This window comes from Ovis canadensis, chromosome 20 (assembly GCF_042477335.2).
Source record: "Ovis canadensis isolate MfBH-ARS-UI-01 breed Bighorn chromosome 20, ARS-UI_OviCan_v2, whole genome shotgun sequence".
Classification (NCBI taxonomy): domain Eukaryota; kingdom Metazoa; phylum Chordata; class Mammalia; order Artiodactyla; family Bovidae; genus Ovis; species Ovis canadensis.
In genome coordinates this window covers 46,214,161-46,241,185 of record NC_091264.1, presented here as the reverse complement: position 1 = coordinate 46,241,185, position 27,025 = coordinate 46,214,161, and the positions used below count along the sequence as shown (strand labels likewise).

The 27,025-nt window shown below is 41.1% G+C and overlaps 2 protein-coding genes across 8 annotated transcripts in view; both read left to right on the top strand.

Annotated features, from left to right (window-relative positions):
- TRIM38 (tripartite motif containing 38) overlaps positions 1-23,281 on the top strand; it is a 102,364-nt gene extending 79,083 nt beyond the window's left edge. The window contains exons 1-9 of one of the 7 annotated variants that reach the window (XM_069563711.1): positions 8,558-8,631; positions 8,877-8,971; positions 9,097-9,131; positions 10,429-10,857; positions 13,621-13,716; positions 15,502-15,732; positions 16,664-16,686; positions 16,782-16,894; positions 22,602-23,281. In XM_069563711.1, the coding sequence (XP_069419812.1) occupies positions 10,459-10,857; positions 13,621-13,716; positions 15,502-15,732; positions 16,664-16,686; positions 16,782-16,894; positions 22,602-23,122 (1,383 nt within the window). In that variant the 5' untranslated portion in view covers positions 8,558-8,631; positions 8,877-8,971; positions 9,097-9,131; positions 10,429-10,458 and the 3' untranslated portion in view covers positions 23,123-23,281. Of the gene's footprint in view, positions 1-8,557; positions 8,632-8,827; positions 8,972-9,096; positions 9,132-10,313; positions 10,858-13,620; positions 13,717-15,501; positions 15,733-16,663; positions 16,687-16,781; positions 16,895-22,601 lie in introns of those variants that run through there. The other 6 variants (XM_069563710.1, XM_069563714.1, XM_069563715.1 and 3 more) reach the window with 6 other exon arrangements.
- Positions 3,406-4,577, top strand: LOC138425020 (RNA ligase 1). The gene has a single exon (XM_069562605.1). It carries the CDS (start codon positions 3,560-3,562, stop codon positions 4,535-4,537), a length of 978 nt encoding a protein of 325 aa, XP_069418706.1. The 5' UTR covers positions 3,406-3,559; the 3' UTR covers positions 4,538-4,577.
- Positions 23,282-27,025: the final 3,744 nt, after the last annotated feature.

Genomic DNA, 27,025 nt, shown 5'->3' with positions numbered 1-27,025 from the left:
AAATTTTGGTGTGCAAATCAAAAGACAGTGTTTTTATTTATGTCTCCTTCTCAATCTCTCTCTTCCCTCCTGCGTCTCCCTCAGGGCTAAGCTTAAGCTATGTTGCCTTCATCTGCATTTTAAGGTTCCTGTTCCAGAACCACTCCAGGTCTTGCCCTAGCATTCTAAGTTTCCTGCCCTATGACAGTATTCTGATTATCTCAGATCTGGTCTCTAATCCTGTGGGCAGCTTGACTGAGGTCCCAGTCATCAGCCTTAGTCTGTGTTTGCCCCCCTGCCCCCTCAGGACTCTATCTTTCTAAGGGCTATAGCCCTGAATGTCATCAGTCAAAGATTGATCTGCCGCCTATTTCATCATGTGTTAGATTCTAAGATGACCTTGGTGATCCCTATCTCCTCGTGTTCCTTGAGTGTGAGTGTGAGTGACCTGGGATTTGCTTCCAACCAACAGAATATGGCACAGGTGATGGGATGTCATTTCCATGAGTGTATTATGTTATATGCTATATTATCCTCCATCTTGTAACATGTTTGCTCTCGTTCTCTTTTGTCGGCTTAGAGGAAGCAGGTGGTTATATTAGGAAACCCCTACAAAGGCAGAAACTAGGAGACTATTGGAGCTGAGGCAGTCTCCACAAAGAAATTTAAACCTTGAATTCTTCATCTACAAGGATTTTTGTTGGATTTTTGCCAACAACTCAAGGGAGCTTGGAAGTAGATATCTCCCCCATTATACTTCTGATGAGAGTTTAGGTTTATCCAACACCTGAACTGTAGCCAGGTGAGACCCTGAAGCAGAGAACCCAGCTAAGCCATGCCTGAACTCACTTACAAACACTGGATAAGAATAAATATGCATTGTTTGAAGCCACTAAGTTGCTAGCAATTCATTTTGCAGCAATAACTAAATACCCATGAGCCATATAGTCTAATATCAGCTCCAGACGTCCAGCAGTGAGCCTATCTCTGGTCTCATGTCCTTATGGAGACTACTCTTTATCTCTGTCCTTTATCTCTCGTACTGTTTTAGGCACCTCTGTGACCCTGAAAGGTGTTAGAATGTAGAGGAGTTTTCCCAGGGGTGGAGACTTACAGGAAGGGATGCTGAGATTGAGTTTGACTGTGGCTAAGAGTTAGCAAAGGGTTTTAGTTCATCTCTGGAAGGAATCAGGTTCTGTCTGCAGTTAAGAGGTCCTTGGGATCTGGACTTAGGCTGTCTGGGCCCCTTCAAGGGAAGGGGACTGGGTGAAAAAGAGGAAGAGCCTAGCTCAGAAAAAACAAACAAACAGGTTCATTCTTCACCTTCCCCCAGCACTCTGGATCAATGGAGGTATTGAATTTTTCCAGCCATATAATCACTGCATAAGGGAAATGTCCACAGGAGAGAGGAGGAAGCAGATATGAGTTCTGCTAGATCCCCAGATTTCTTTGAAACCAACCCTCCTGATGAAGCCCATGCTCTCAGTCCTGGAACTTCACTGTATTTACATAATAAGGAATATTTTTAATGACCCTGATCTTTCTACAAGAGTCATTCTGTAATCCTGAACTCCCTTTTCTTGGTGAACTTTCACTTCTTCTTCAGAACATAGATCAAAGGTTAGCACCTCTGCAGAAGTTCTACCAGGAGTTTTTGCTTCTTTGTTTTTCTTCCTCAGCCTCTATACTTTTTTTACCTTGTGTAATATTTAGAACATAATTAATTAAAAAAATTCTTTTTTACTTTCTGGAAATTTTTAAAGGAAATAAATTTTTTTTAGTTGATATATTCCTAGGATCCAGGCTAGTGTCTGCCATAAAAAAGAAAATGAAAGTGAAGTTGCTCAGTCGTGTGTGACTCTTTGCAACCCCATGGACTGTAGCCTACCATGCTCCTCCATCCGTGGGATTTTCCAGGCAAGAGTACTAAGAAAGCTGTTCAATAAATGCTCATTATGTTAACAAATGCTTACATTTTAAACGACAGGATTTAATTGTCATTGTTAGCATGAATCATTTAAAATCATTTATAAGAGCCAGATTAAATTTACATTTTTTAAAATGTCACGTCAAAGAAGTAGTTATGCTTTCATAAAGGCAAAGCCGTGGGGACATAAATGTGAGAGTGCCATCTACTGGTAAACATATAAACAGGTAAGGCACTAAGAAGACTGGTAAAATATTAATGAGTGTGTGTAAGTCACTTCAGTTGTGTCTGACTCTTTGTGATCCCATGGACTGTAGCCCACCAGGCTCCTCTGTCCATGGGATTCTCCAGGCAAGAATACTGGAGTGGGTTGGCATGTCCTTTTCCAGGAGATCTTCCTGACTCAGGAATTGAACCAATGTCTACTTTAAATAATGTCTTCCTTATGTAGCTTATATAAAATGTGAAAGAAGGATAGAAGCAAAATGGACAGATGTTGTGTGATATTTTCCTGGAAACTATTCTTATCCTATTAATACATGGAAAATGTAATGATATTTTTAAATATAAAAGGAAACAGTAATAACAATAAATATATGAAATGACAAATTATCAAAAGTTTTTTCCACCTCTGTCCTTCCCCCCAGATTAGAAATAAAACTAGGATGCCAACTATTTCAGTTTATATTCACTATTGGGAGGTCCTAGCCAGTACAGTAAGGGAAGAAGAATAAAGGTTAATGTTAAATGTTAATTGTTTAAATCCTCCAATTAAAAGGCAAAGATTAGTAGAATGGATTTAAAAAATGCCAGAACTGAACATATATTAGCTAGAAGAAAAACACCTGAAATACAAAAACACAAATAAGTCTTAAATAAATGTATAGAAAAATAGGTATTATGCAAGCAGTAAGGGCATCGCTGGTGGCTCAGATGGTAAAGAATCTGCTTGCAATGCAGAGACCAGGGTTCAATCCTTGGGTTGGAAAGATTCCCTGGAGAAGGGAATGGCTGCCCACTCCAGTATTCTTGCCTGGAGAATTCCATGGACAGAGGAGCCTGATGGGCTACAGTCCACAGGTTCTCAAAGAGTAGGACACGACTGACGACTGAACGACTAACACGTCACACTTATGCAAACAGTAAGCATAAAAAGAATGGAGTGTCTATATTAATAAAAAATAGAGTTTAAGACAGAGAGCATTTCCAGAGATAGAGTACCATTCTATACTGATAAAAGGGTCCATTTTTTCATAAAGAAAACATAATCATAAATGTGTATGCGCTTAATGACAAGACTTCAAAATACATGATGCAAAAATGGAAAGAATTAAAGGGAAAAAATAAGCAATTCTATAATCCCAGTTGGAGATTTTAATACCTTTCTTTCAGTAGTGATATAATAACTAGATAAAACATCTAAAAAGTCACATAAGACTGAAAAACCCTATCTATCACCTTGAACAAATTGGTATTTAAAGAACATTATACTGGATACGCTCGGAACCGGGGAAATGGGGAGCGAGGCTACCTGGCCAGCTCGCGGCGTGTTGGCGACTTGAGTACACGGCTGACCCCTCTGAACGCTCTCCTGGTCAGGACCCGGCGCTGCTCTGAAGGGCCTTCTCTACTAGCACCGCTTGAGGACCCACCATGAGGCGCTTGGGGTCGGTGCAGCGGAAAATGCCGTGTGTGTTTGTGACGGAGGTGAAAGAGGAGCCTTCCACCAAAAGGGAGCATCAGCCATTTAAAGTTTTGGCAACTGAAACTGTAAGTCACAAGGCATTAGATGCAGATATATACAATGCAATTCCAACAGAAAAAGTGGATGGAACATGTTGTTATGTTACTAACTACAAAGGTCAGCCATACCTCTGGGCTCGGCTAGATAGGAAACCTAACAAATTAGCTGAGAAAAGATTTAAAAATTTTCTACATTCAAAACAAAACTCGAAAGAATTTTTTTGGAATGTTGAGGAGGACTTCAAACCTGTTCCAGAGTGCTGGATACCAGCGAAGGATATAGAACAGTTAAATGGGAATCCGATGCCTGATGAAAATGGACACATTCCTGGTTGGGTACCAGTGGAGAAAAACAACAAACAGTACTGCTGGCATTCGTCTGTAGTCAGTTACGAGTTTGAGATCGCCCTGGTCCTGAGGCATCATCCTGATGATCCTGGCCTTTTGGAAATTAGTGCAGTGCCGCTCTCAGATCTTCTAGAACAAACACTGGAGCTCATAGGAACCAATATTAATGGAAATCCTTATGGGTTAGGAAGCAAAAAGCATCCATTACATCTTCTTATACCACATGGAGCATTTCAAATAAGAAATCTACCTACCTTGAAGCACAGTGATCTGTTGTCCTGGTTTGATGGTTGCAGAGAGGGTAAAATTGAAGGAATAGTATGGCATTGCAATGATGGTTGTTTAATCAAGGTCCATCGCCACCATCTTGGTTTATGTTGGCCGATCCCAGACACTTATATGAATTCAAAACCAGTTATTATCAACATGAATCTGAACAAATATGAGTATGCCTTTGATGCTAAGTGTTTGTTTAATCATTTTTCAAAAATAGACAATCAGAAATTTGGTAGGCTCAAAGATATAATACTTAATGTATAAACTGGAAGTGCAATTAAAAACCAGCTTCATTGTTGTTCTATTTCAGTGTTGAATACTCTGCCACGTTTATAAGGTAAAAATATCTCAGATTCAGTTTATTATTCAGTGTCTTAATATAGCAACATGTCTTTTAGCATTTGAAGCAATCAATTTTCCAGCTGCAAATATCTATTCAAATTTTTATTTAGAAACAGCAAATGAATGTTAACCTCTGGAATTAAAAATATAATAATAAGCTCTCCATCTTGTACAAAGGTTGGATTCAGTCCATTGTACATGGGTAGTTTAAAAGACAAACCAACAATTTTGGACCATTACTTTAACAATTAAATAGTTTAAACTGAATTTAAAATTGCTAGACATTTAACAAAACATATGGCTCAACTTAATAACATATATATAGACATAATTTCAGAATCTTAACACATATATGAATATGTAAGTATATATAAAATCCCAGTTTTAGATGTTTAAAAAACTTGGTACAACGTTATAAATGTATAAAAATTTAGAGAGGAGCGGTCCCCTGGCACCCCGGACGTCTCCTGCCTTTCCTGGCCCCCATGGGCCCCCCTCTTGGGGCTCGCGCCCACCACCACCAACACCCAGAGCCACCGCTGGCCCCGGAGAACACTCTCTCGCCGAGTACCGGCGCCTCCACGGCCCTCACGGGCAACTTGCTCTGCCCAGCTTTCCCCCTCAGGGACTGAGGGCGCTTCTCTGCCCAGAGACGCCACCGGCCATGGAGGCCAGGGAAGGACGCCCACATGAGGCGAGGGCGGTTAGGTCCTAAACAGGGCCAGAATATTGGAATGGGTTGCCGTTTCCTCCTCCAAGAGATCTTCCCAACCCAGTAATAGAACCTGTGTCCCCTGTCTCCTGCTTGGCAGGTGGATCATTGCCACCTGGGAAGCCTTTAGTATGAGCTTCCCCAAAAGGCAATTCCACTCATGGGACTGGAGATACACAGAATTCATGGTGACTTCGAAGGAAAGGAAGAAGAAAGCTGAATGTCCACGGATGTGTGCTTAGTTCAAACCAATATTCATCTCTTCTGATAATGACCTGTGAATACATAGGCTAGGTGTCAAATATTGTGAAAGAAAAAGGTCATAATTATCCTGGGGAACCAGAGAGAAATGAGAGGTCAATGGGAGCATTCCACGCTATTCTATTTAATGCATATTCAGTATTCACCACAACACTGATGCATATTTTTCTGACCTAAGAGATTCTTTTGTGAACATTTTTGTACTTAAGCCTTTGGTGCTGGGTTGCTTCATCGTGTCCGACTCTGTGCGACCCCGTAGATAGCAGCCCAACAGGCTCCTCTGTCCCTGGGATTCTCCAGGCAAGAATGCGGGAGTGGGTTGCCATTTCCTAAGCTTTTACAGATGAGCAATTCAAGGGTATATACCTGGAAGTGGAGTTTTGGGATCATGTAGAAGGGCATCTTAAACTTTCTCAGGTATTAGCCAAATGAAATCTAAAGTACCAGAAGATATTTCTGTTTATATGCCAGCAGTGTGTTAGAGTTTCCTTTACATTTTTATGAAAGAATAATATTTTAGACTATTTAAAATCTATATTAAACAGGTGTATAGTAGTATCATTGTCATTGTGGTTCAGTCGCTCGGTTGTGTCTGACTTTTTGCGGCCCCGTGGACTGCAGCGCGCCGGGCTTCCCTGTCCTTCACCATCTCCCGTAGCTTGCTAGAACTCTTGTCCGGTGGGTTGGTGGTGCCATCCAACCGTCTCGTCCTCTGTCGTCCCCTTTTCTTCCTGCCTTCGGTCTTTCCCAGCATCAGGGTCTTTTCTAAGGAGTCAGCTCTTCACATCATGTGGCCAAAGTATTGGAGCTTCAGCTTCAGCATCAGTCCTTCCAATGAATATTCGGGACTGATTTCCTTTAGGATTGACTGACTTGATCTTCTTGAAGTCTTCCCCTATGCCACAGTTCAAAAACATCAATTCTTCAGCACTCAGCCTTAAAAATTAGTATTTTAGACTGTTTTAAATGCATAGTATAGGTGGACACGGGGATCATATAATCTTTTCATTGGAATATTCCTGATCATCAATGCCATTGATTATTCTTTTGTTTTCTGACTATTTTGATGATTCTTCTGCAGATTACGTGCCCATCCAAATTTTTCATCAATTATGCTATTGGTCTTTTCCCTTTTTGTGTGTGTACATTTAATATGTATCTTTGAGACTAACATTGGTGACTTAGTTACATTGCATATTTGTCATAGTATTTAAGGTCAAATTTTTAAAAATAAATTCTTTTTTCCTGTGGAAAAAAAAAAAAAAAAAAAAAAAATAAAAATAAAAATTTACCACAGCTCATTGCCTATTTGACAGACATACTAACAGTCTTCAAAAATATACTTTCCTAATATGTTGAAATTTTTATATAATTTTATTTACTAAAAATTCCAATTTAAGTAAAGCTATGAGGTATTGGGAAGGAAATCATGTAGGTCAGACTTGCTTGATTTCCAGATGGAATGTTAACTTACAAAGTTAGTAAATAGTTAAATAAAACTATAGTTAGAGGTGGCCTTTTAGTATATGGGGAAATTAACAGGATTTTCCTCCTCATCTTCAAACTGTTCAGAAGCAGCAACAGGACTAGTTAATTCAACTCCAAATTGTTCAGAAAGTTTTTTTAACTTCTCCTCTAAGAGAATATTTTTTTTCACTTCTTCTTTGTAGTTATACTTCAGATCTTCTATTTCTTCAAAAAATGATGGATCAAAATTTTCCAGTTCTTTTTTCAGCTTTTTTATTTCCTCCTAATAAGAATATATTATCTTGTAAAGGTGTACACAGGAAAAAAATACATTCTTTAGGTCTGAACTAAAGAGAATGATTTACAAACATGAAAGCCAAAGAAACTTGAATAGTCAAATACAAGGCAGAAGTCAAATTATTCTCTAAGTTATGTCCTATTCTGGCACTATAATTTATCAACTATTAAATCAGAGGGGATTTAATCTTTCCCCAAAAGAGTGTTATGATGTTCTCAGTGTCAAAAAACTTGGTTATTCACAACACTGAAGTTATTCTGGTTACAATTCTTTGGTTAGGCGTCATTTGTATTTTCTTTACAAGTATCTAATTTTAATGAATAGTGGTCACCTGTTATAAATATATTTATGATCACGGAAACTATGGCTTCTGCCTGGCTAAAAGTTAGCATCTAATAAAGAAACACTTTGAGCTTTAATGACCAGGTAGAATAGCCAGTGAGCACTAGTTAATTTTCATATTTATGTTCCTTTATTCTGTTTAGAGTCTTAAAGAGGTAAAGCATATCAAATATCTTTATGTGAACCATTTCTGAAAATAATTGAAAAAGACACTAATCCCAATGTGACCCAAAACTTAGGAAAATATGAAAATAATGAGCTATATTTGTGACAATAAAAAATAATTAACTCTCTAAAGAAAAAAAAAAAAAAGAACATTATACTGAATTATACTGAATATCTGCATCCACATTCTTTTCAAGTACATGTGGTTATAGTCATAATGATAGACATATTCTAGGCCACTATACAAGTCAATAAAGTTAGAGGAATTTAAATCAGATAGCATATGTTGTCTTGGGAATTCCCTGGCAGTCCAGCAGTTAGGATTCCAGTGCTTTCACTGCCAGGGCCTGGGTTCCAACCCTGGTCAGGGAACTAAGATCACATAAGCCCCCAATTTGTGGAAATTAAGCAACATGCTTCTAAATTAATCTACCATGTAAAAATCATAATAAAAATTATAATATATTTGAACTATAGAATAAGGCATATATAACTTTGTGAGAGGCAACTAAACAGTGCCTACAGGGAAATGTATAGCTTAAACTGTTTACATTAGAAAATAAAGATAGTCTAAAATCAAAGCCCAGATCCTGCAAAGGTGATATGTCTAAAAGAAGACACCTCCATTACCACCAATAAAACTGAGATCCCAAAGGGTGATAAAGGTGAACTAGAAGTAAACCCATTTCACCTCCTAGAATCTGAAAGAGCTCTGAGAACTCTGGTGCTGAGGAGGGTGCAAAGAAAAGAAAAAGAGAGAAATAGACCCTGGTAAGTTGTAACAAGAGGCCAATTTTTATACATATTCGGGGTGAAATTTCATATCACTTGGGTTATCAAAACAAAATTATTAGTTTGTTCCTTCTTTTTATTGCTGTAAAAGAAAAATATTCTTCCTACCATCTCCCCTCCCTTTCAGCACAAGCTGAGTGCCAAAGATACGGGCCATTTCACCAGTTTCCTCCCCGGATCTTATAGGGCCCCGCCTTCTGAAGTAGTTTCACTTTTGTTTGTAGTTAACTTCCTCACCCAGACCTCAGGAACCAGCAGCTACGGAGGGAACTAGCGCGAGTATGTGACTGTCTGCTGTGTGGAGAAGGGAGTGGAAAAGGTCAGACCCATGTTTTCTCATGTTTTCTCCACGGAGGGATAGGAGATGTGTGTTGGAGGAGGGGATGGGGTAGCCGGGTCTTTGTTTCATGGCTCTCACACAGGGTCTGCTTTCTTTTTCGCCAGATTCCATGTTAAATCTCTGAAGTACAGAAGGTGAGGTGAGTGAAGGTCCAGGACAGGCGCCCTGGGGGCTCAGAGGAGGGGAGGTCCTCCTTCCCTAGGAGCACAGCACCAGTGTCAGAGAGGAGCCTAGTGTATCGCTTGGGGGAGATAACCTGCCAAAGAACAGAAATCTCCAGAAGAAATTCTCTTTGGATCCAAGAGACTGGTCCTGGTTATTAGAGGGACATAGCCTATCCAGTAACTTTAGTTGAATCCTTGCTTTTGATTCTGGCCCTGTCAGTTCAAAGGAAAGGCCACTCTCAACTTCCTTCATCCTCTGCTGCCCTCCCCGACAAACTCCCAGGAATGAGGAAGCAGGGAACTGAGCCAGGTTCCCAAAGCAGTCTAAGCTGTGGGTGAGAGGGTCGACTCCTTTGTCTATTGGTTGTCAGGTCCCTAGGGGTTAAGCCCTCAGGGTTGAGAGGCCCTGCTTTCCCATCTGCTTCTCACCTTCCCCTATCCTGGATTCTGCAAACTCCCTGTGTTCCAGTCACTCTGAGCTTCTCCTGAGACACAGGTCCTGCTTGGAGAAGAGACAGTCACCTCCCTAGCTGTCAAGGAGTTCTGCTCCCCTTCTCTTCCCAGCTCTTTTTTCCTCAGGTCAGGGAGCGGGGAAAAGAACTTGATTTCTTTACTTGTTCTTCTGGTTGTCTTTTTTGCTTTCATTATCATCCAGTTAGGTTTCCACTAGGGACTTTATTATGGTGTCTTTTGTTCTTTGTGGGGCAGGAGTGAGGGTTTAATTAGAGTCAAATTTGATTGTCTCAATCAAATCCTTAATAGACCACCCCTTTACCTAAGTGTTACTACCACTTACAAAGAAACAATTCTGGTACTAATTATTCTTGATGTTCATTAGAGGGAGAAAAACTTTAACAGTCCCTCACTGAGTTCTCTCTCTTGCTGCAGCTTTGGTTGAGGAAGTCAGCTTGGTTTCTCTCCCTCTCTCAGTGAAAACTTCACAATGATGGAATGTTCTCCATCGGGGCTTTCATATAGCTACCAATCACCTGCAGCTATTAAGCAATTTAAATATGGCTAAGAGGTGCGAGAAATAGAATTTTAAATTCTATTTAATTGTAATTAAAGTGGCCACATGTAATAGTCATGACCATATTCCACAACACAGCTACATTCAATGCATCGTCTAAATTCCAACCTATTTCTTCTCTCTCTAGAGCAGACTCCATGACCTGTTGAAACCAGTGGCAACCAGTGCATTGCACAGAGACTCAGGAGAGGTAAAGTTCCATCACTGTGGGAAAATTCTGATTACTTCATCTCTGTGTCTAGATTCAATATTGGAGCTTTACAGGAGAAACCATGGCCTCAAAGAAGATGAGGGAGGAAGCCACCTGCTCCATCTGCCTGCACCTGATGACTAACGCAGTGAGCATCAGCTGTGGACACAGCTACTGCCACGCGTGCATAGTGAGCTTCTTTGAGAACCTCTACCAGATGCAACCATGGCTGAAGACATTCTCCTGTCCCCAGTGTCGAGCACCATTTAACATGGAGAGCCTCCGGCCCAACAAGCAGCTGGGAAATCTCATCGAAGTCATCAAGGAGATGGACCAGGAAATGTCATGTGAGGAACATGGAGAGAAGCTCCACCTGTTCTGTGAAGACGAGGGCCAGCTTATCTGCTGGCTCTGTGATCGTGGAGCCCAGCACAAAGGGCATGCCACAGCTCTGGTGGAAGAAGCATGCCAAGGCTACAGGGTGAGTGGTGGCCCACAGGGCTTCGGCAAGTACTTGGCCTCATATTGCCCCCTGAGACCTGAGATTCTTTGGCCTGAAACCCAAGATTAGGATCCTGAAATCCTATATCCTGTCATTCATCTGAAAAGTAGAATGATGGGTCCTCACTAAATCAAGTCCCAAAGGTTACTTTTGTCCCTATCCTTTCTGGCTCTGATGAACTCCTCCCTGCTTTAGAATGCCATGTGCACACCTGCATGTTTTATTGCTTCATACCATGTGTGTAATTTAAGAAACAACAATATGCAAGACCATGGGAAAGAGTCTGAAAACACAGGGGTCAAAGACACACCACCTTAGATGTCTTACAGTCTAATAGGAAAGACAAATCAGCAAACAGGCTGCCTCGAGTCCCCTGATTTGGATGGTGGAGCAGAGCACTAAGGGGTGTGGAGTAGTAACTAAGGAATCTTCCCAAGAATGACTCTTGAAGAATACATAAAAATTAACCAAATATATTAATAGAAGTATGGAGAAGGGAGAGGACATTCCAGACAGAGGGGACCACATGTGCAAAAGCACAGCCATGGGAGCATACCTGACTTGCTATGACTAGGCCGGGGGGTATGCAGGGGAGGCAGGTGATGTTACGGGAATGAAAATCAGGTCTGCATCCTAGCCCAGAGTAGTCCTGGCCATGGGGGGATTTTCATTTGCAGAGTGAAAGATCGGGCTAACAATGAAAAGAACATTCTGGTACTGATACAATGAAAGGAACACTAAGTAGTAAAATTCAGATTATTCCTGTGAGAAGTGGAAAGAGATCAGTTCTAAGCCAGATTCAGGAAAGAGTGTGAGTGGAAGGATTTGGAAGTGATTGGTCGTCAAGGATAAAGCAGAGAGTGAGGTTTTGAGCAACTCCTGAGTTTCTCACTCAAAGCATGTACTCACATTTTGAGTGAGTACAGTACTAATGTGTAAAACAGAAAGCTAGCGAGAAGGTGCTATATAGCACAGAGAGCTCAGCTCTGTGCTCTGTGATGATGACCTAGACAGATGGAATGGAGGGGGCGGTGGCGGTGGAAGAGATGCCCGAGAAGGAGGGGATATATATATATATATACAAATGGCTGATTCATGGTTTTGTACAGCAGAAACTGACAACATTGTAAAGCAATTATATTCCAATAAAAAGACAAAACCATTTTAAAAAAATCATGTAAAGGAAGACTGACCTTTGCAATCATGGAACCTAGTGGGCATAGTCTTGCTACCTATTCCTTCTCTGTCCTGCCTAGATTTGAGAAAATTGTTGTCCCCAGTGTGAGCTCCTTGTCCCCACATTCCATGAACTGGAGGTGATCTTCTATTAAGGTTCTGAGTCCTCCATCAGTGTATGCCAATACTGACCACCACTCAGCACATGACAGCTCTTCCTTAAACTCCATGGAGCAGTTAATTGCTGTAATGGGGATATTCCCATTGGAATTATTTTCCCACCAAGTAGTAAAAGAAGCACCATGGGGTGATGATTCTAAACCTAGAGAGTTAGACTGCTTAGTTTGAAATTTTAATTCAGCTACCCATTTGATGGGTGGCTTTGAGCAAGTTATTTAATGTCTTCATGCCCTTGTTTCCCTAACTGTGAATGGGGATAAGAGTAGTTCCCTTCCTCCCCAACATACATGCTCAGCAGGTTGTTATAAGGCTTAAGGACATAATACATGTAAAGCTTAGAATAGCATTTAGCACATAGCAACTGCAGTACTGACTTGCTAACAAGTTCTGCAGAGCCCTTTCTTGACAGCATGCAAGAATTAATGAGTATACTTACTGGGTTTAGGACAGGAGCCAATTCTTTTAGTATTGATCACAGCTAGCAATTTGATTTAGCTTAAACTTACTTTCCATAAAAATGTGAGACACTGTCTTGAAAAATAACCTAAAAGCTTGATATGGATACTAAGTCACTTGAAACCATTTAGTTTCATGATACCATTTTTCAAAAGGCGTCAGAGCCGCCCTCCTCCATTAACTGTTTCTAATAACTTTGGCTGGCAGCCTAATCTTTCTTTCTTGACTCACCATAATATGTACAAAGTTCCCTGTGTGCCAAACACTTTGGCATTGGTTCTGTTTGGATCAGTACATTATTAAATAAAACATTTTTAGGTGATTATTATCTTGTTTTATGTGCAGCATTTCCTTGGCAAGACAGTGGTGGTGGATATAGCTCAGACTCTGGGTCAGCAGATGAACTGGAATCACAGTCCAACCACCCACCAGTTACAGCCCTTTGGGCAAGTTATTTATTCCCTTTCTAAGCCTGTTTCTGCAGCACAGAAATGATGTTAAAAATCCTACTAACTGCTCAGGGTTGCCAAGGGAATCAAATATGTTACTGCATATACAACCCTTGGGCTTCCCTGATGGCTCAGTGGTAAAGAATCCGCCTGCCAATGCAGGAGATGCAGTTTGATCTTTGGGTTGGGAAGTTCCCCTGGAGAAGCAAATGGTAACCAACTCCAGTAATTTCACCTGGGAAACCCCTTGGATTTCCAGAGGAGCCTGGCAGCCTATAGTCCATGAGGTCGCAAAGAGTGGGACACGACTTAGTGACTGAACAACAACAGCAAAACACAGTCTTTGGCATGCTTCCTGGCAAAGTGTGAGGACTCAATGCATATTCAGTTTTATTCTAATAGTCTTGGAGGGCTGGGCTGCCCCTTATGTGGCTAATGAAGAATTGTTGAATAGACTTTATTCACTCAATTTTTCCTTTAGGAAAAGCTCCAGCAAGCTGTGACAAATTTGAGGCAACTGGAAGAGGAATGTATGAACCTGAAGGTGTTCACGGCAGAGCAAATAACCAAATGGAATGTAAGAATTTGGGCTTATTGATCTCAGGCTATTTTCCATCCTAGAGCTTAGATATAGGGGGTGATTGGGCAAAGCATAGTGAAAGCTTATTGTCACTAAATCAGACCAAACAGACAAAATCCAAAGAAGAAACTACTGTTTTTATGCCCCTCGTTTTCTAAAATCTATGAGAATTTATCTCCAACCCCTTCAACCTTTCAGTAGTAGTTGGCTAGGATTCTGAAACCTCAGTCAGGAAAAGCAGAACTGGTATGCTCCTTTACCTAGAGTCATTCTTCACTAAGTTTCAGTTCTTAATATCTCAAAGTACCTTCCTGATTTGAAGGCCTTATTAACCTTATTGCTGTGGCATGCGTACTGCAGTACAGGGCACATGTACTACAGTACAGGCTGTGGCTCTCAGCCTTACGAGTTCAGAAATCAACCCTTGTGACTGCTAAGAAAATAGAATCACTCCAGGTTGAGATTCATATTACTGAAGCTCATGAAGCTGATGAAGGAAATCTACTTGGATTATAAGGAAGATCCAAGTGCTCCAAGAACCTACACACTTAGTACTGCAGACTCTCAGGTCTATAAGACTATTTTCATGGCTGACCAGCCTCCCCCTGATCAGAGATGCATCTCTTTACAGAATATTTATGTAATTCATCAACTTGCAGACAAATCCCACAGGCAAGTTAGGCATTTTGCCTCTTTCAGATGCCTCTTCCAACCTTCCAACCTCTCTGCTCCAATCCTTTAGGTATGGTTGTTAAACTTGAGCTCTCAGAGGACACTCTTACCTCTCTCATTTCTGGGATCTTAGGCAGTGGGGAGGATCTTGACCATCAGTGACCCTTCAACCACATCACAGCCATCGAAACACTGTATGAATTGAGAAATCATCCATGGAGATTGCAATTCTTCTCTCACCCCAAATGAAAGCTGAGTCTGACAAGCTGTATCATGTGGTTTCTGTTACTCTTACACATAAGGTTGAGTACATGGACCCAGGTTGGTGGATGACTATTTCATAGTTAACCATGACAAAAGTGTGCTACCCAGACCTCCTGCTGCTGAGAATAATGGACTCTCCTGTTAGCTTGGGTGCCTTAAAGTCCAGCCTTGGTGATGTTCACTTTAAGCTTTTGTTTCAAGAAATCCTCTCAGACTCAGAGCTACCTTCTTACATCTCAAATAAAAACTCATTTTTATCCTTTTAACTGATAAAATTTTTGACCTTGGTTCTAGTCCCATGATTAAATTATTTATCACTCCTGCCCATCTCTTTTGCATGTTGGCTGAATAAGGAAATAGTGTGACTCTAGAGAATTGTGATAACCTTTCCCACATCTGAATATCTGCCTTCCAGGCATGACTCTACAGTGGGACAATTTTCCAGCTTGAATGAGTCATGGGAAAATAATCTTATGGTAGCTGAGCAAACTTACTTTTGTGTGTCTATGTATTAAAATATACATAACAAAATGTCCTGTTTAACTATTTGTATGTGTACAGTTCCATTCCTTCCTCCTCCCAGCTCCTGGTAACCTCTACTCTACTTTCTGTCTCTATGAATTTGACAATTTTAGGTACCTCATATAACTGGAATCATAAAATATTTGCTCTTTTTTTCTGGTTTACTTCACTTAGTATAATATCTTTAAGATTCATCCATATTGAAGCATATATCAGAATGCCATTCCTTTTTAAGACTGAATAGTATTCCACTGTATCTATAGATTGCATATCAGTTCATCCATCAATGGGCATTTGGTTTGTTTCCACTTTTCCTAACTCAAGGAGAAGATAGAGGTTCGGAAACAAAAAATCCAGTCTGACTTTAAGACTCTCCAGAGCTTCCTTCATGAGGAAGAGAAGTCTTATCTATGGAAACTGGAGAAAGAAAAAGAGCAAACTCTGAGGAGATTGAGGGACAATGAGGCCAATCTTGAACAGAAGAACCATGAACTCCAGAGCCACATCCTGGAGCTAGAGAATAAATGTCAGTGCTCAGCCCAGAAATTGCTTCAGGTAAGACCATGCACTTGGAGTAAGGAGGGAAGGTATTTGTTCTTGACCTTTCAGCAGGAGAATGGTGAGGAACCATGGGAAGCTTGGTGAGGCTTGCCTGTTTCACTCAAAAATGGCACATTAGTGTAGGGAATTTAAATTTAATGTTCCTTTTAGATACACATCAATGTTTGCAAGGTGGCCCCCACCAGTCTATAGAGTGCCTTTAGCTGAATTAGAAATAATATGGCTATAGTGGGCTCCTTGGCTAAATGGAACCATGGGACAACTTTGGCTACCATTTATTTCTGTACCATGTTTACAAAACTCTGACTGTGAAAGTGTCTGCTGAAATACCCCTTCAGATGACTGATGGGTGACAAAGTGGGACAGTCAAAATGAGTGATTACTTTTTCCTTGATTTGCTTGTAGAGCCCTCCAGAGCTCTTTTGGGTCCAGCCCATTACAATAAACTAAACTATGACTGTAGCTGTTTTATCCTGTTCCTACTAACAGAACTAGGGGTCACCCTGTAAGGATGAGAATGTAGTTCGATGCCCTACCACCATGTGATACCTGCTGCTACCACCATAGTGGCCCAGTCTCAGGGCTTAAGCCTGGGTTCACTACTTTGGACCTTTGCAATAAGTGTCTCTAATATGGGCTCACTCTGAAGGAAATGAGGTCACTGAAAGCAAGTCTTTCCAGAGGGAGCATGGGACAAAGCTCCTGGCCTTCTTCCACATAGCAAGGAAAGTAAACACCCTGATATGCTGACTATTCCATGGGGCCAGGATGGAAATCATCATCTCTAGGTATTCATCAATATCTAAGTCCAGGATTAGTCTTTTTTACTTCTTTGGAAGGAGTATTAGAGAGAACAGCCTCACATGCCAAGTCCCATGAAATACTGATGTTCCCACACTTATCTTTTGTCTTTGTCTCTTCATAGGATGTGAAAGATACTTTGAGCAGGTGAGTCCTATATGAGTTCAGGAGGGAAAGAGGTGTGGGTATACAGAGTTAAATGGAATTTACACTGAAGAAGTTTTGGTTTCTGCTTATTCTAGGAGTTGGGCTGTGAAGCTAGAACAACCAGAGGCCCTCTCTTTGGACCTTCATACTGTGTGCAATGTTTCTGAGCTTTACTTTGATGTAAAGAAAATGTTAAGGAGACATCAAGGTATGTGAAGAAGCCCTAAATGCTACAGATAGACGGGACCTTAAGTGGTAATGAAGTTCATCACCTGTCCCCAGGCAGGCTCACAGCCAGAGAGGTTATTCAGGTATCTTTAGTGTAGCTGTCATTCTCCCTTGTTAGTTTTCTCCAGTGCTTAGACAGGGACATGGGATACTGGTTATCTGTGCAGACCCAGTTGGGTCCTTTGCTTAGGGTCTCACAAGGCTGCAGCTAAGGTGTTGGCCTGGCTGTGTTCTTATCTGGAAGTGAGACTGGGAAAGAATCCTCTTATAAGCTCACTCAGGTTGTTGGCAGAATTTATTTCTTTTGGGTTTGGCACTTAGGGCCCTAGCTTGTTGCTGACTGCTGGCTGGAGGCTGCCTTGGATTCTAGAAGCCACCCTTCAGCTGCTTGCACTTGGGCCTCCCACCTCGGCCAATTATTTCTGCAAAGTAAGCTACAGAGAGAGAGAGTCCCTAGAGCAAGTCTGCCAGAAAGAGAGAGGCTTATAGAGTGAAATATAGTCACATCTCATCATTATTGCCATAGCCTACAGGTTGGAAACAATTCACAGGTCCTGCCCACAATCAAAGGGAAGGAATTCCATAAGAGTATGAACACTAATGAGGGTAATGAAACTATGAGCCATGTCATCTAGGGCCACCCAAGATGGATGGGTCATGGTGGAGAGTTCTGACAAAACGTGGTCCACTGGAGAAGAGAATGGCAAACCACTTCAGTATTCTTGCCTTGAGAACCTCATGGACAGTATGAAAAGGCAAAAAGGTAGGACACTGAAAGATGAACTCCCCAGGTTGGTAGGTGCCCAATATGCTACTGGAGATCAGTGGAGGAAAAAACTCCAGAAAGAATGAAGAGATGGAGTCAAAGCAAAAACAACACCCAGCTGTGGATGTGACTGGTGATGGAAGTAACGTCCAATGCTGTAAAGAGCAATATGGCATAGGAACCTGGAATGTTAGGTCCATGAATCAAGGCAAATTGGAAGTGGTCAAACAGGAGATGGCAAGAGTGAACACTGACATTTTAGGAATCGGCAAACTAAAAGGGACTGGAATGGGTGAATTTAACTCAGATGACCATTATATCTACTACCATGGGCAAGAATCTCTTAGAAGAAATGGAGTAGCCATCATAGTTAACAAAAGAGTCTGAATTGCAGTACTTGGATGCAATCTCAAAAACGACAGAATGATCTCTGTTCGTTTCCAAGGCAAACCATTCAATATCACAGTAATCCAAATCTATACCCCGACCAGTAATGCTGAAGAAACTGAAGTTGAATGGTTCTATGAAGACCTACAAGACCTTCTAGAACTAAAACCCCAAAAAGATGTCCTTTTCATTACAGGGGATTGGAATGCAAGAGTAGGAAGTCAATAAATACCTGGAGTAACAGGCAAATTTGGCCTTGGAGTACAGAGTGAAGCAGGGCAAAGGCTAATAGAGTTCTGCCAAAAGAATACACTGGTCGTGACAAATATCCTCTTCCAACAACACAACAAAAGACTCTACACATGGATGAATATAGAAATCAGATTGATTATATTCTTTGCAGTCAAAGATGGAGAAGCTCTATACAGTCAGCAAAAATATGACCGGGAGCTGGCTGTGGCAAAAATCATGAACTCCTTATTGCCAAATTCAGACTTAAATTGAAGAAAGTAGGGAAAACCACTAGACAATTTAGCTATGACCTAAATCAAATCCCTAATGATTATACAGTGGAAGTGACAAATAGATTCAAGGGATTAGATCTGATAGACAGAGTGCCTGAAGAACTATGGATGGAGTTTCATGATATTGTATAGGAGGCAGTGATCAAGGCCATCCCCATGAAAAGGAAAGGTAAAAAGGCAAAATGGTTGTCTCAGGAGGCCTTACAAATAGCTGTGAAAAGAAGAGAAGGGAAAGGCAAAGGAGAATAGGAAAAATATACCCATCTGAATGCAGAGTTTCAAAGAATAGCAGGAGAGATAAGAAAGCCTTCCTCAGTGATCAATGCAAAGCAATACAGGAAAACAACAGAACAGGAAAGACTAGAGACTCTTCAAGAAAACTAGAAATACCAAGAGAACATTTCATGCAAAGATGGGCATAATAAAGGACAGACATGGCATGGACCTAACAGAAACAGAAGATATTAAGAGGAGGTGGCAAGAATACACAGAAGAACTATACAAAAAAGATCTTCATGACCCAGATAATCAAGATGGTGTGATCACTCACCTAGAGCCAGACATCCTAGAATGTGAAGTCAAGTGGGCCTTAGGAAGCATCACTACAAACAAAGCTAGTGGAGGTGATGGAATTCCAGTTGAGCTATTTCAAATCCTAAAAGATGATACTGTGAAAGTGCTGCACTCAATATGCCAGCAAATTTGGAAAACTCAGCAGTGGCCACAGGACCAGAAAAGGTCAGTTTTCATTCCAAGCCCAAAGAAAGGCAATGCCAAAGAATGTTCAAACTACTGCACAACTGCACTCATCTCACACACTAGCAAAATAATGCTCAAAATTCTCCAAGCCAGGCTTCAACAATACATGAACTGTGGACTTCCAGATATTCAAGCTGGATTTAGCAAAGGCAGAGGAACCAGAGGTCAAATTGCCAACATCCGCTGGATCATTGAAAAAGCAAGAGAGTTCCAGAAAAGCATCTACTTCTGCTTTATTGACTACGCCAAAGACTTTGTGTGGGTCACAACAAACTGTGGAAAATTAGAGATGAGAATACTAGACCTCATTACCTGCCTCCTGAGAAGTCTGTATGTAGGTCAAGAAGAATAGTTAGAACTGGACATGGAACAACAGACTGGTTCCAAATCGGGAAAGGGGTATTTCAAGGCTCTATATTGTCACCCTGTTTATTTAACTTATATGCAGAGTACATATAAGTACTGGATGAAGCACAAGCTGGAATCAAGATTGCTGGGAAAAATATCAGTAACCTCAGATATGCAGATAACATAACCCTTATGGCAGAAAGTGAAGAACTAAGGAGCCTCTTGATGAAAGTGAAAGATGAGAGTGAAAAAGTTGGCTTAAAACTGAACATTCAGAAAACTAAGATCATGGCATCTGGTCCCATCACTTCATGGCAAATAGATGGGGAAACAGTGGAAATAGTGATAGACTTTATTTTTTGGGCTCCAAAATCACTGCAGATGGTGACTGCAGCCATGAAATTGAAAGGCACTTGCTCCTTGGCAGAAAAGTTATGACCAACCTAGACAGCATATTAAAAAGCAGAGATATTACTTTGCCAACAAAGGTCTGTCCAGTCAAAGCTATGGTTTTTCCAGTAGTCATTTATGGATGTGAGAGTTCAACTATAAAGAAAGCTGAGCGTCGAAGAATTGATGCTTTTAAACTGTAGTGTTGGAGAATATTGAGAGTCCCTTGGACTGCAAGGAGGTCCAGCCAGTCCATCCTAAAGGAAATTAGTCCTGAATATTCATTGGAAGGACTGATGCTGAAGCTGAAACTCCAATACTTTGGCCACCTGATGCAAAGAACTGACTCCTTGGAAAAAACCCTGATGCTAGGAAAAATCGAAGGCAGGAGGAGAAGAGCATGAAAGAGGATGAGATAGTTGGATAGCATCACCGACTCAATGGACATGAGTTGGTAATGGACAGGGAGGCCTGGCATGCTGCAGTCCATGGGGTCAAAAAGAGTTGGACACAACTGAGCAATTGAACTGAACTGAACAGATGAACACCAAGAGGCAGAATCATGGAAGGCTACCTTTTTGTCTGAGTGACATCATGACGAAACCTGAACTGAACTGAAATGGGACAATTTAAACTCTTTATTTATCCTGCTTAGTTTGAATTTCTGCTTTACCGCAGATATGCTGATGCATTAAATTACAAGACACTGCCTTAGACTTTGAAAAGTGAAAGTGAAAGTGAAGTTCACTCAGTCGTGTCCGACTCTGGAGACCCTGTAGACTATACAGTCCATGGAATTCTTCAGGCCAGAATACTGGAGTGGGTAGCCTTTTCCTTCTTCAGAGGATCTTCCCAACCTGGGGATCGAACCAAGGTCTCCTGCATTGCAGGAGCATTCTTTACTAGCTGAGCCACAGGAAAGCCCAAGAATACTGGAGTGGGTAGCCTATCCCTTCTCCAGGAGATCTTCCCAACCCAGAAACCGCACCGGAGTCTCCTGCAGTGCAGGTGGATTCTTTACCAACTGAGCTATGAGGGAAGCCCACCTTAGACTCTACCAGGGGTCTAATTAGAACATTTGTATTTCTTGCCTTTATAACATCAAAAATATTCTGAATTTCAAAACCCATTTGGCCCCAGGGGTTTCCGATAAGGATAATGAACCCTTATTCAGTTCCCCCTCAATTTATCAATGACAAATAACAGTAACAACCACTACCAAGGTCTGTGACTGATTTCCAAAGAGCTCAGTAGTCAACCATCTTTCAGGTGATATTACTAACCTGTAAAAATTTGATTTTCTTGGCTTGATTTTCCTGGATCATCCCAGGAATATTAATTGAAGCCCTAAACTTTGTGAGTCTGGCTCATAATAAAGACTCACTGAACAGAGTTAATAAAGGGATATTTACAAAGATGAGGATTTTACTGCTAACAAGAAACAGTGAAGCAACCCAAGGCTAGGAATAGGTAGGAAGTCATCACCTTCCCAGGGTTTCAGTAGCAGATGGAGGGAGCTGTAGCTAAAGGAGAGTGTGACCAAACACAGACCCGCCAAATCACAGCCAGTGGGGAGGGACTTGGGGCGCTAAATACTTCTAATTCTGCTTCTTTTTGCCCTATGGTCTCCTCTAGTCCTTCCCATTGGCTTAACCAAACAGCAGTCAGAGGGAAGGGAGCCTTGTTGAGGTCCAGAGGGGTTACCCTTCCTGGACATGGAGCAGGCTGCAGAAGGGTAGAGAGTGATCTGGAGGAACAAAGGGAGAACATCCAGCACAGGAATTGTTTCCTAATACTTGATTTCCCTTATTACCACAATCCAACTGATCAGTGTTTAACCCAGTAACAGAGTAGTTTCTTAACTCTCTTGCTGGAACACTCTACTACCACTTTTCATTTTTAAAATTGCACTGCTGGTCAGTATCACAATTTAGTTTATCATACCTTTTTCTGTCTTACTTGACTCTAGTCAGGTATATTATTCTGTATAATCCCTATAGGATATTACCTGAAACAAGAAAGAAGAGCTGAGGTGTATGTCCTGAAGCCTGGGTAAAATTCTGGGATTTCCAATAACAAGCTATGACATCAGTTATATCATTTTCCTTGTCTGATCCTCAGTATAAATGGTAATTAAGTAGAGATGAGGAAGGGCTCATTTACGCTTCAATATTCCATGATTCCTAGAAGTCCTCCAAGAGAGAGGAAGGACTTTGGAGAGGACAGTTAATCATGCTAACTATGGTTAGTCCTGCCCCTTGGCTTCTCTGAGTGACTAAGATGGTGATGATGTTGTAGATGATGATGTTATCATTATTATTGGGCACTTATCTTGGTGACAGATATGATGATTTCCACTTTATATTTAACAAAACTGAGGCTTAGAGAATGAACTAAGGCTAAGCTCATGACACCTAGTAAGAAACAATGCTTGGATCTGAACACAGACTGGTATTATTTAAAATAAACTGTGCTCTCAGCTACAAAAATCATGTCCTTATTTTTGTTTGCAGTCAGCGTGACTCTGGATCCAGATACAGCTCATTATGAACTAATTCTGTCTGAGGATCGGAGACAAGTGATTCGTGGATGCCCTCAGGAGAAGCTTGATAATTCTTCTAGGAGATTTAGTGCCTTGCCCTGTATCCTGGGCTGTGAAGCCTTCACTTCAGGGAAACATTACTTTGAAGTAGATGTGGGAGAAGGAACTGGGTGGGATTTAGGAGTCTGTATGGAAAATGTTCAGAGGGACACTGTCATGCCGCAGACGCCTCAGTCTGGATTCTGGGCCATCAGACGGTGCAAGGAAGGCTATGTAGCGCTTACCTCTCCCCTAACTTCCATTCAACTGACAGAGAAGCCCCTGGTTGTGGGGATTTTTCTGGACTTTGAGGCTGGAGTTGTGTCCTTTTATAATATGACCACTGGCTCTCACATCTTCACCTTCCCGAAGGCCTCCTTCTCTGACACTCTCCGGCCCTATTTCCAGGTCTATCTGTATTCTCCTTTGTTCCTGCCTCCCCCAGATGAGTAAGGGACAGACCAAAGTCTCCTCCTTGGTTTAACTAGTATACAAGTATAATCTAAATCTCATGAGCACAGAAATGTGGTCTCTTTTCTTCACTGCTATTTCCTTGTACCTAGAACAGTGCTGGGATTTTAGTGCATAGTTAATAAATTTGCATTGAATAAATGGCTATAATGACTATAAAAATATCCCAAAGGGTCACACTGAACTGGGGGAAAGCAAGATAATAGCAATGATTTTGCTTGGTCCTCTCCATCCCTCTTCAATGGATTTAGAGCTTTGATTTCTAGAGTAGAGTGCTTTTTTTCAGAGAAAATTCTATATCCTTAAACACTTATATTGCTAAACAAGAAAAAATGATGATGAAAATAAACATTCAAGTAAATAAATTTAATTAATGAAATAAATATTTGGAAACTATAAGGATAATAAAGATAAAATTAGAAGTTGATTTTGATGCTGGCAAGTTATAGAAAGAAAAATAAGTCCTACTAGTCCTTTCAGGTTAAGAATGATACTATATTAGATAAACCACTGGCTGCTCTAATAAAAAGGAGAACACATAAAAAAATAGAAACATGAAAGAGCACAAACTGGAATAATAATTTTGAGAGCAATTTAAAGAATTATGTGCAAATAAAATTGAAAATCTTAATTAAATGCCTTTTTCAAAAGAAACTAAATGACCTAACTGACTCAAGAAGCAGAAAGAAAAGCTAAACAGACTAATACATAAAAATGTAATTCAGAAAGTTACAGAATGCCTATTAATATTTAGGGAAACAAGGAAAACAAAGAGCAGATGGTTTTATGGTTGCATTTTTTCTAAAGACAGCAACTCACTGTGCCCCTGAAGATTCAGTTAAGTTCTGTAGAATAGAAAACCCAAATGGACAGTGACTGAAACAAGTTCTCTCTCTCGTGAAGAAGCAGTCCAGATGTGGAAGTACAGGAAATCCGGTCTAGGGCTGGTATGGCAACTCCATGAAATTGCCAAGCCTTCCAGCAACCCTTGCACTATCCCTAGGATCCAAGGCAGTTTTTAAAGCTCCAGCCATCACACCTGCATTCGAAGCTTTAAGATGGAAAGAGAGACACGGAACTAGAGGAAAGGGCATGCATTCAAGAGCTATCTTTTACTACTTACCCTACAACCTTCTGCTTTAATGTGATTAGCCAGAACTTGTCCAAAGCCACATTCCTCTTTGTCCACCTTGATGAGGCAGTAATGAACTTGGGCAGCTTAGCTCCACCTTGTTAGAATTCTGAGCAAGATTCATCAGAGAGCTACAGGGAATGTGACTCCCACACCCACCCAACCCAATGTCTCACGTCAGTCTGGAAAACCCTCTCATAGCAGGCAGAATCTGTGGGCAGCATTTGGTACCCACATATTTAGCCAAGAAACAAAAGAAGAAATGTCCTCTGGTGCCCCGTCCTCATACCTGTTTGATATCCCATGCCCTGTGATTGCATGAGGTGTTAGGTATGTGAAGTGTATGTGGTGCTGCAGCAGCAGACCAGAGACACAGGAAAGAGAGGAGTAACAGGACAGCAACTGAGAGAAGCAGAGACACAGAAACAGTCCAGATGACGCAGTGTCTGTTCTCATGTAAAGTTCAAATTCCTCACAATGGCCTAGAAGGCAGATTCTGGCCCACAGACCTTGCCTTCCTGGAGTAATAGTCTGCTCTTCCACTTCTCACCTTTCATATACAGTAGCCTTCTCTTTGGTCCTAGATAATGCGAAGGTCATTCTGACCCAAGAGCCTTTGAGCATATGTTCTAGGATCAGAGTAGTCTTTTCCATATCTGCCTTTTCTGAAGCTGGGTGAGCTCATTTCAATCACCAGCTTGGCAGATAGAAAGTATTAGGGAATTAACATCCCAGGAGGAAAACTTCAACTGAAGAGGGAATGGTGTGGGTGGATAAAGCTTCACCAAATGAGCTTCAGACAAACAATTCTGAGACTTCATGGACATCCAGGAAATGGCAGCAAGCACTCAAAGTGGGAAACAGGTCAGTATTGCACTTGAGACTGCCTTTTCCACCTTTTGTGATACAGCCCCTCTATTCCAGCACCCTGCATCCTAGTTACCACCTTCTCTTACATCCAGGTCTCAGCTCAACGTTTCAGTGACATGGGACTTCCCTGTGGTCCAGTGGCTAAGACTCCATGCTTACCATTCAGGGAACCCAGAATTGATCCCTGTTCAGGGAACCAGATCCCATATGCGACAATGAAGAATGCTGCAACTAAAGATTCCACATGCCACAACAAAATCCCATGTGCCACAATTAAGACCTGGTGTGGCCAAATAAATAAATAAATATTTTAAAAAATAAATTTTCAGAGACAGCAACTACTGCTATCTCCCCCTCTCTTTTCCTTTTTCAATATATAAATATGGAAATAGCTTTAGATATTAAATGATTAAATTAACAGATATATTTTATGGAATACTGTAAAATACAGTAATAATACTCTAAGTTCTAAGCAACGCACACTCCAAATCACCTTCCCCATATGTATGTTTGATCTTGATTTTTTTTTTCCTCCTTTTCCCCATGGCATTAAACATTATGTTAAGATGTGGTTTTAAATGACTAGTGATCTTATAATCGCACATACACTCAGTTGTCTGTTTCAATTTAACTAATATTGAAATAAACGTCAATGTATGTAAGTAGGTTTTTACTTATCTTGTTTTTCTCAGGTGCGTTTTTGAAAAAGAATTTCCGAGTCACAGTATATGAACATTTGTTTAAAATACTACTGATATATTCTTATCTCCCTCCTTCCCTTTCTTCCTCTTCCCAGACCTGCCTCTATGTTTCCACAACTCTCACTGTCGTCAGTCAAACCCTCTAAGAGCTGGGAACCTGGAGGAACTTTGATAATGTGGAAAACCATGGGCTGGGGAATCAGACTGGAGAATCTTTCTGAGGAGATGGGAATCGAGACTGCTAAGTGAAAACATCACTGGAGCCTAGACCGCTTCATTAATCCTCATTTCTGTTTCCTAATGTAGGAAAGGGAAGGATATAAAAATGGACAAAATGGAGGGGAGAGGGGGAGAGAACAAGGATCTGGATATATCCAGGATTTGGTACAGAGCATGGGTTGCTTCTCTTGAAGGACAGGCAGAATTGACACTGTTCTAGAAGACTAATTCATGGCCATTCACTAAGCATGTGCCAATTTTTGATGAGTATCAAACCACCTGAACAAACCACTACCATTTGTTCACTTACAATTCTGTAGCTCAGCCAGTGGTTCTCGTAGTCAGGGTTAAATTCTGCTGGGTCTTCTCAGGTGTTTCCATCAGCTGGAATGTTGACTGGTATCGGGTGATATGGGATAGCCTCACCTGCAAGTCTGGCAATTGGAAGGCTATTGACTTGGGTGCTTTAACCTCCAACCAATGAGCTCAATGTCTTTCACAACATGGGAGTTTCAGGGTTGTGAGAGAATCAAGATGTGTACAAGCTGCACTATGCCAGGCTATTTTCAACCATCTGCTTGGGTCACATTTGTTAAATCACTTGGTCAAACCCAGTTTCAAGAGACAGAGAAAAAATTAAACTCCAGTTCTTGATGGAAGGAGAAGCTACAAAGTCACATTGCAAAGAGCAAGTGGATAAGATAAATTTAGGAAATTTTTGCAATTTATCCTAAGAAACTTGATGCATAGTCTCAAAATCTAAATTAAGGATGGACAGAGATACAGAGACATTCTGAGTCCCTAGCCCTCAACAGACCCAGCGCCTGTTTCTTTCCACAAACAAGATTTATTAGAGCTCTCAGTGCTGTCAGTAATTACACTTTCTTCATCCACACAAACAGCCTCAGTGCCTCGGATTCTGTGAGAACTGATCCTCACATCCTTCTCTCTCAACCTTGCTCA

Coding starts and splice junctions, on each gene's coding strand:
- LOC138425020 (XM_069562605.1), top strand. CDS start 3,560: ATGAGGCGCTTGGGGTCGGTGCAGCGGAAAATGCCGTGTGTGTTTGTG.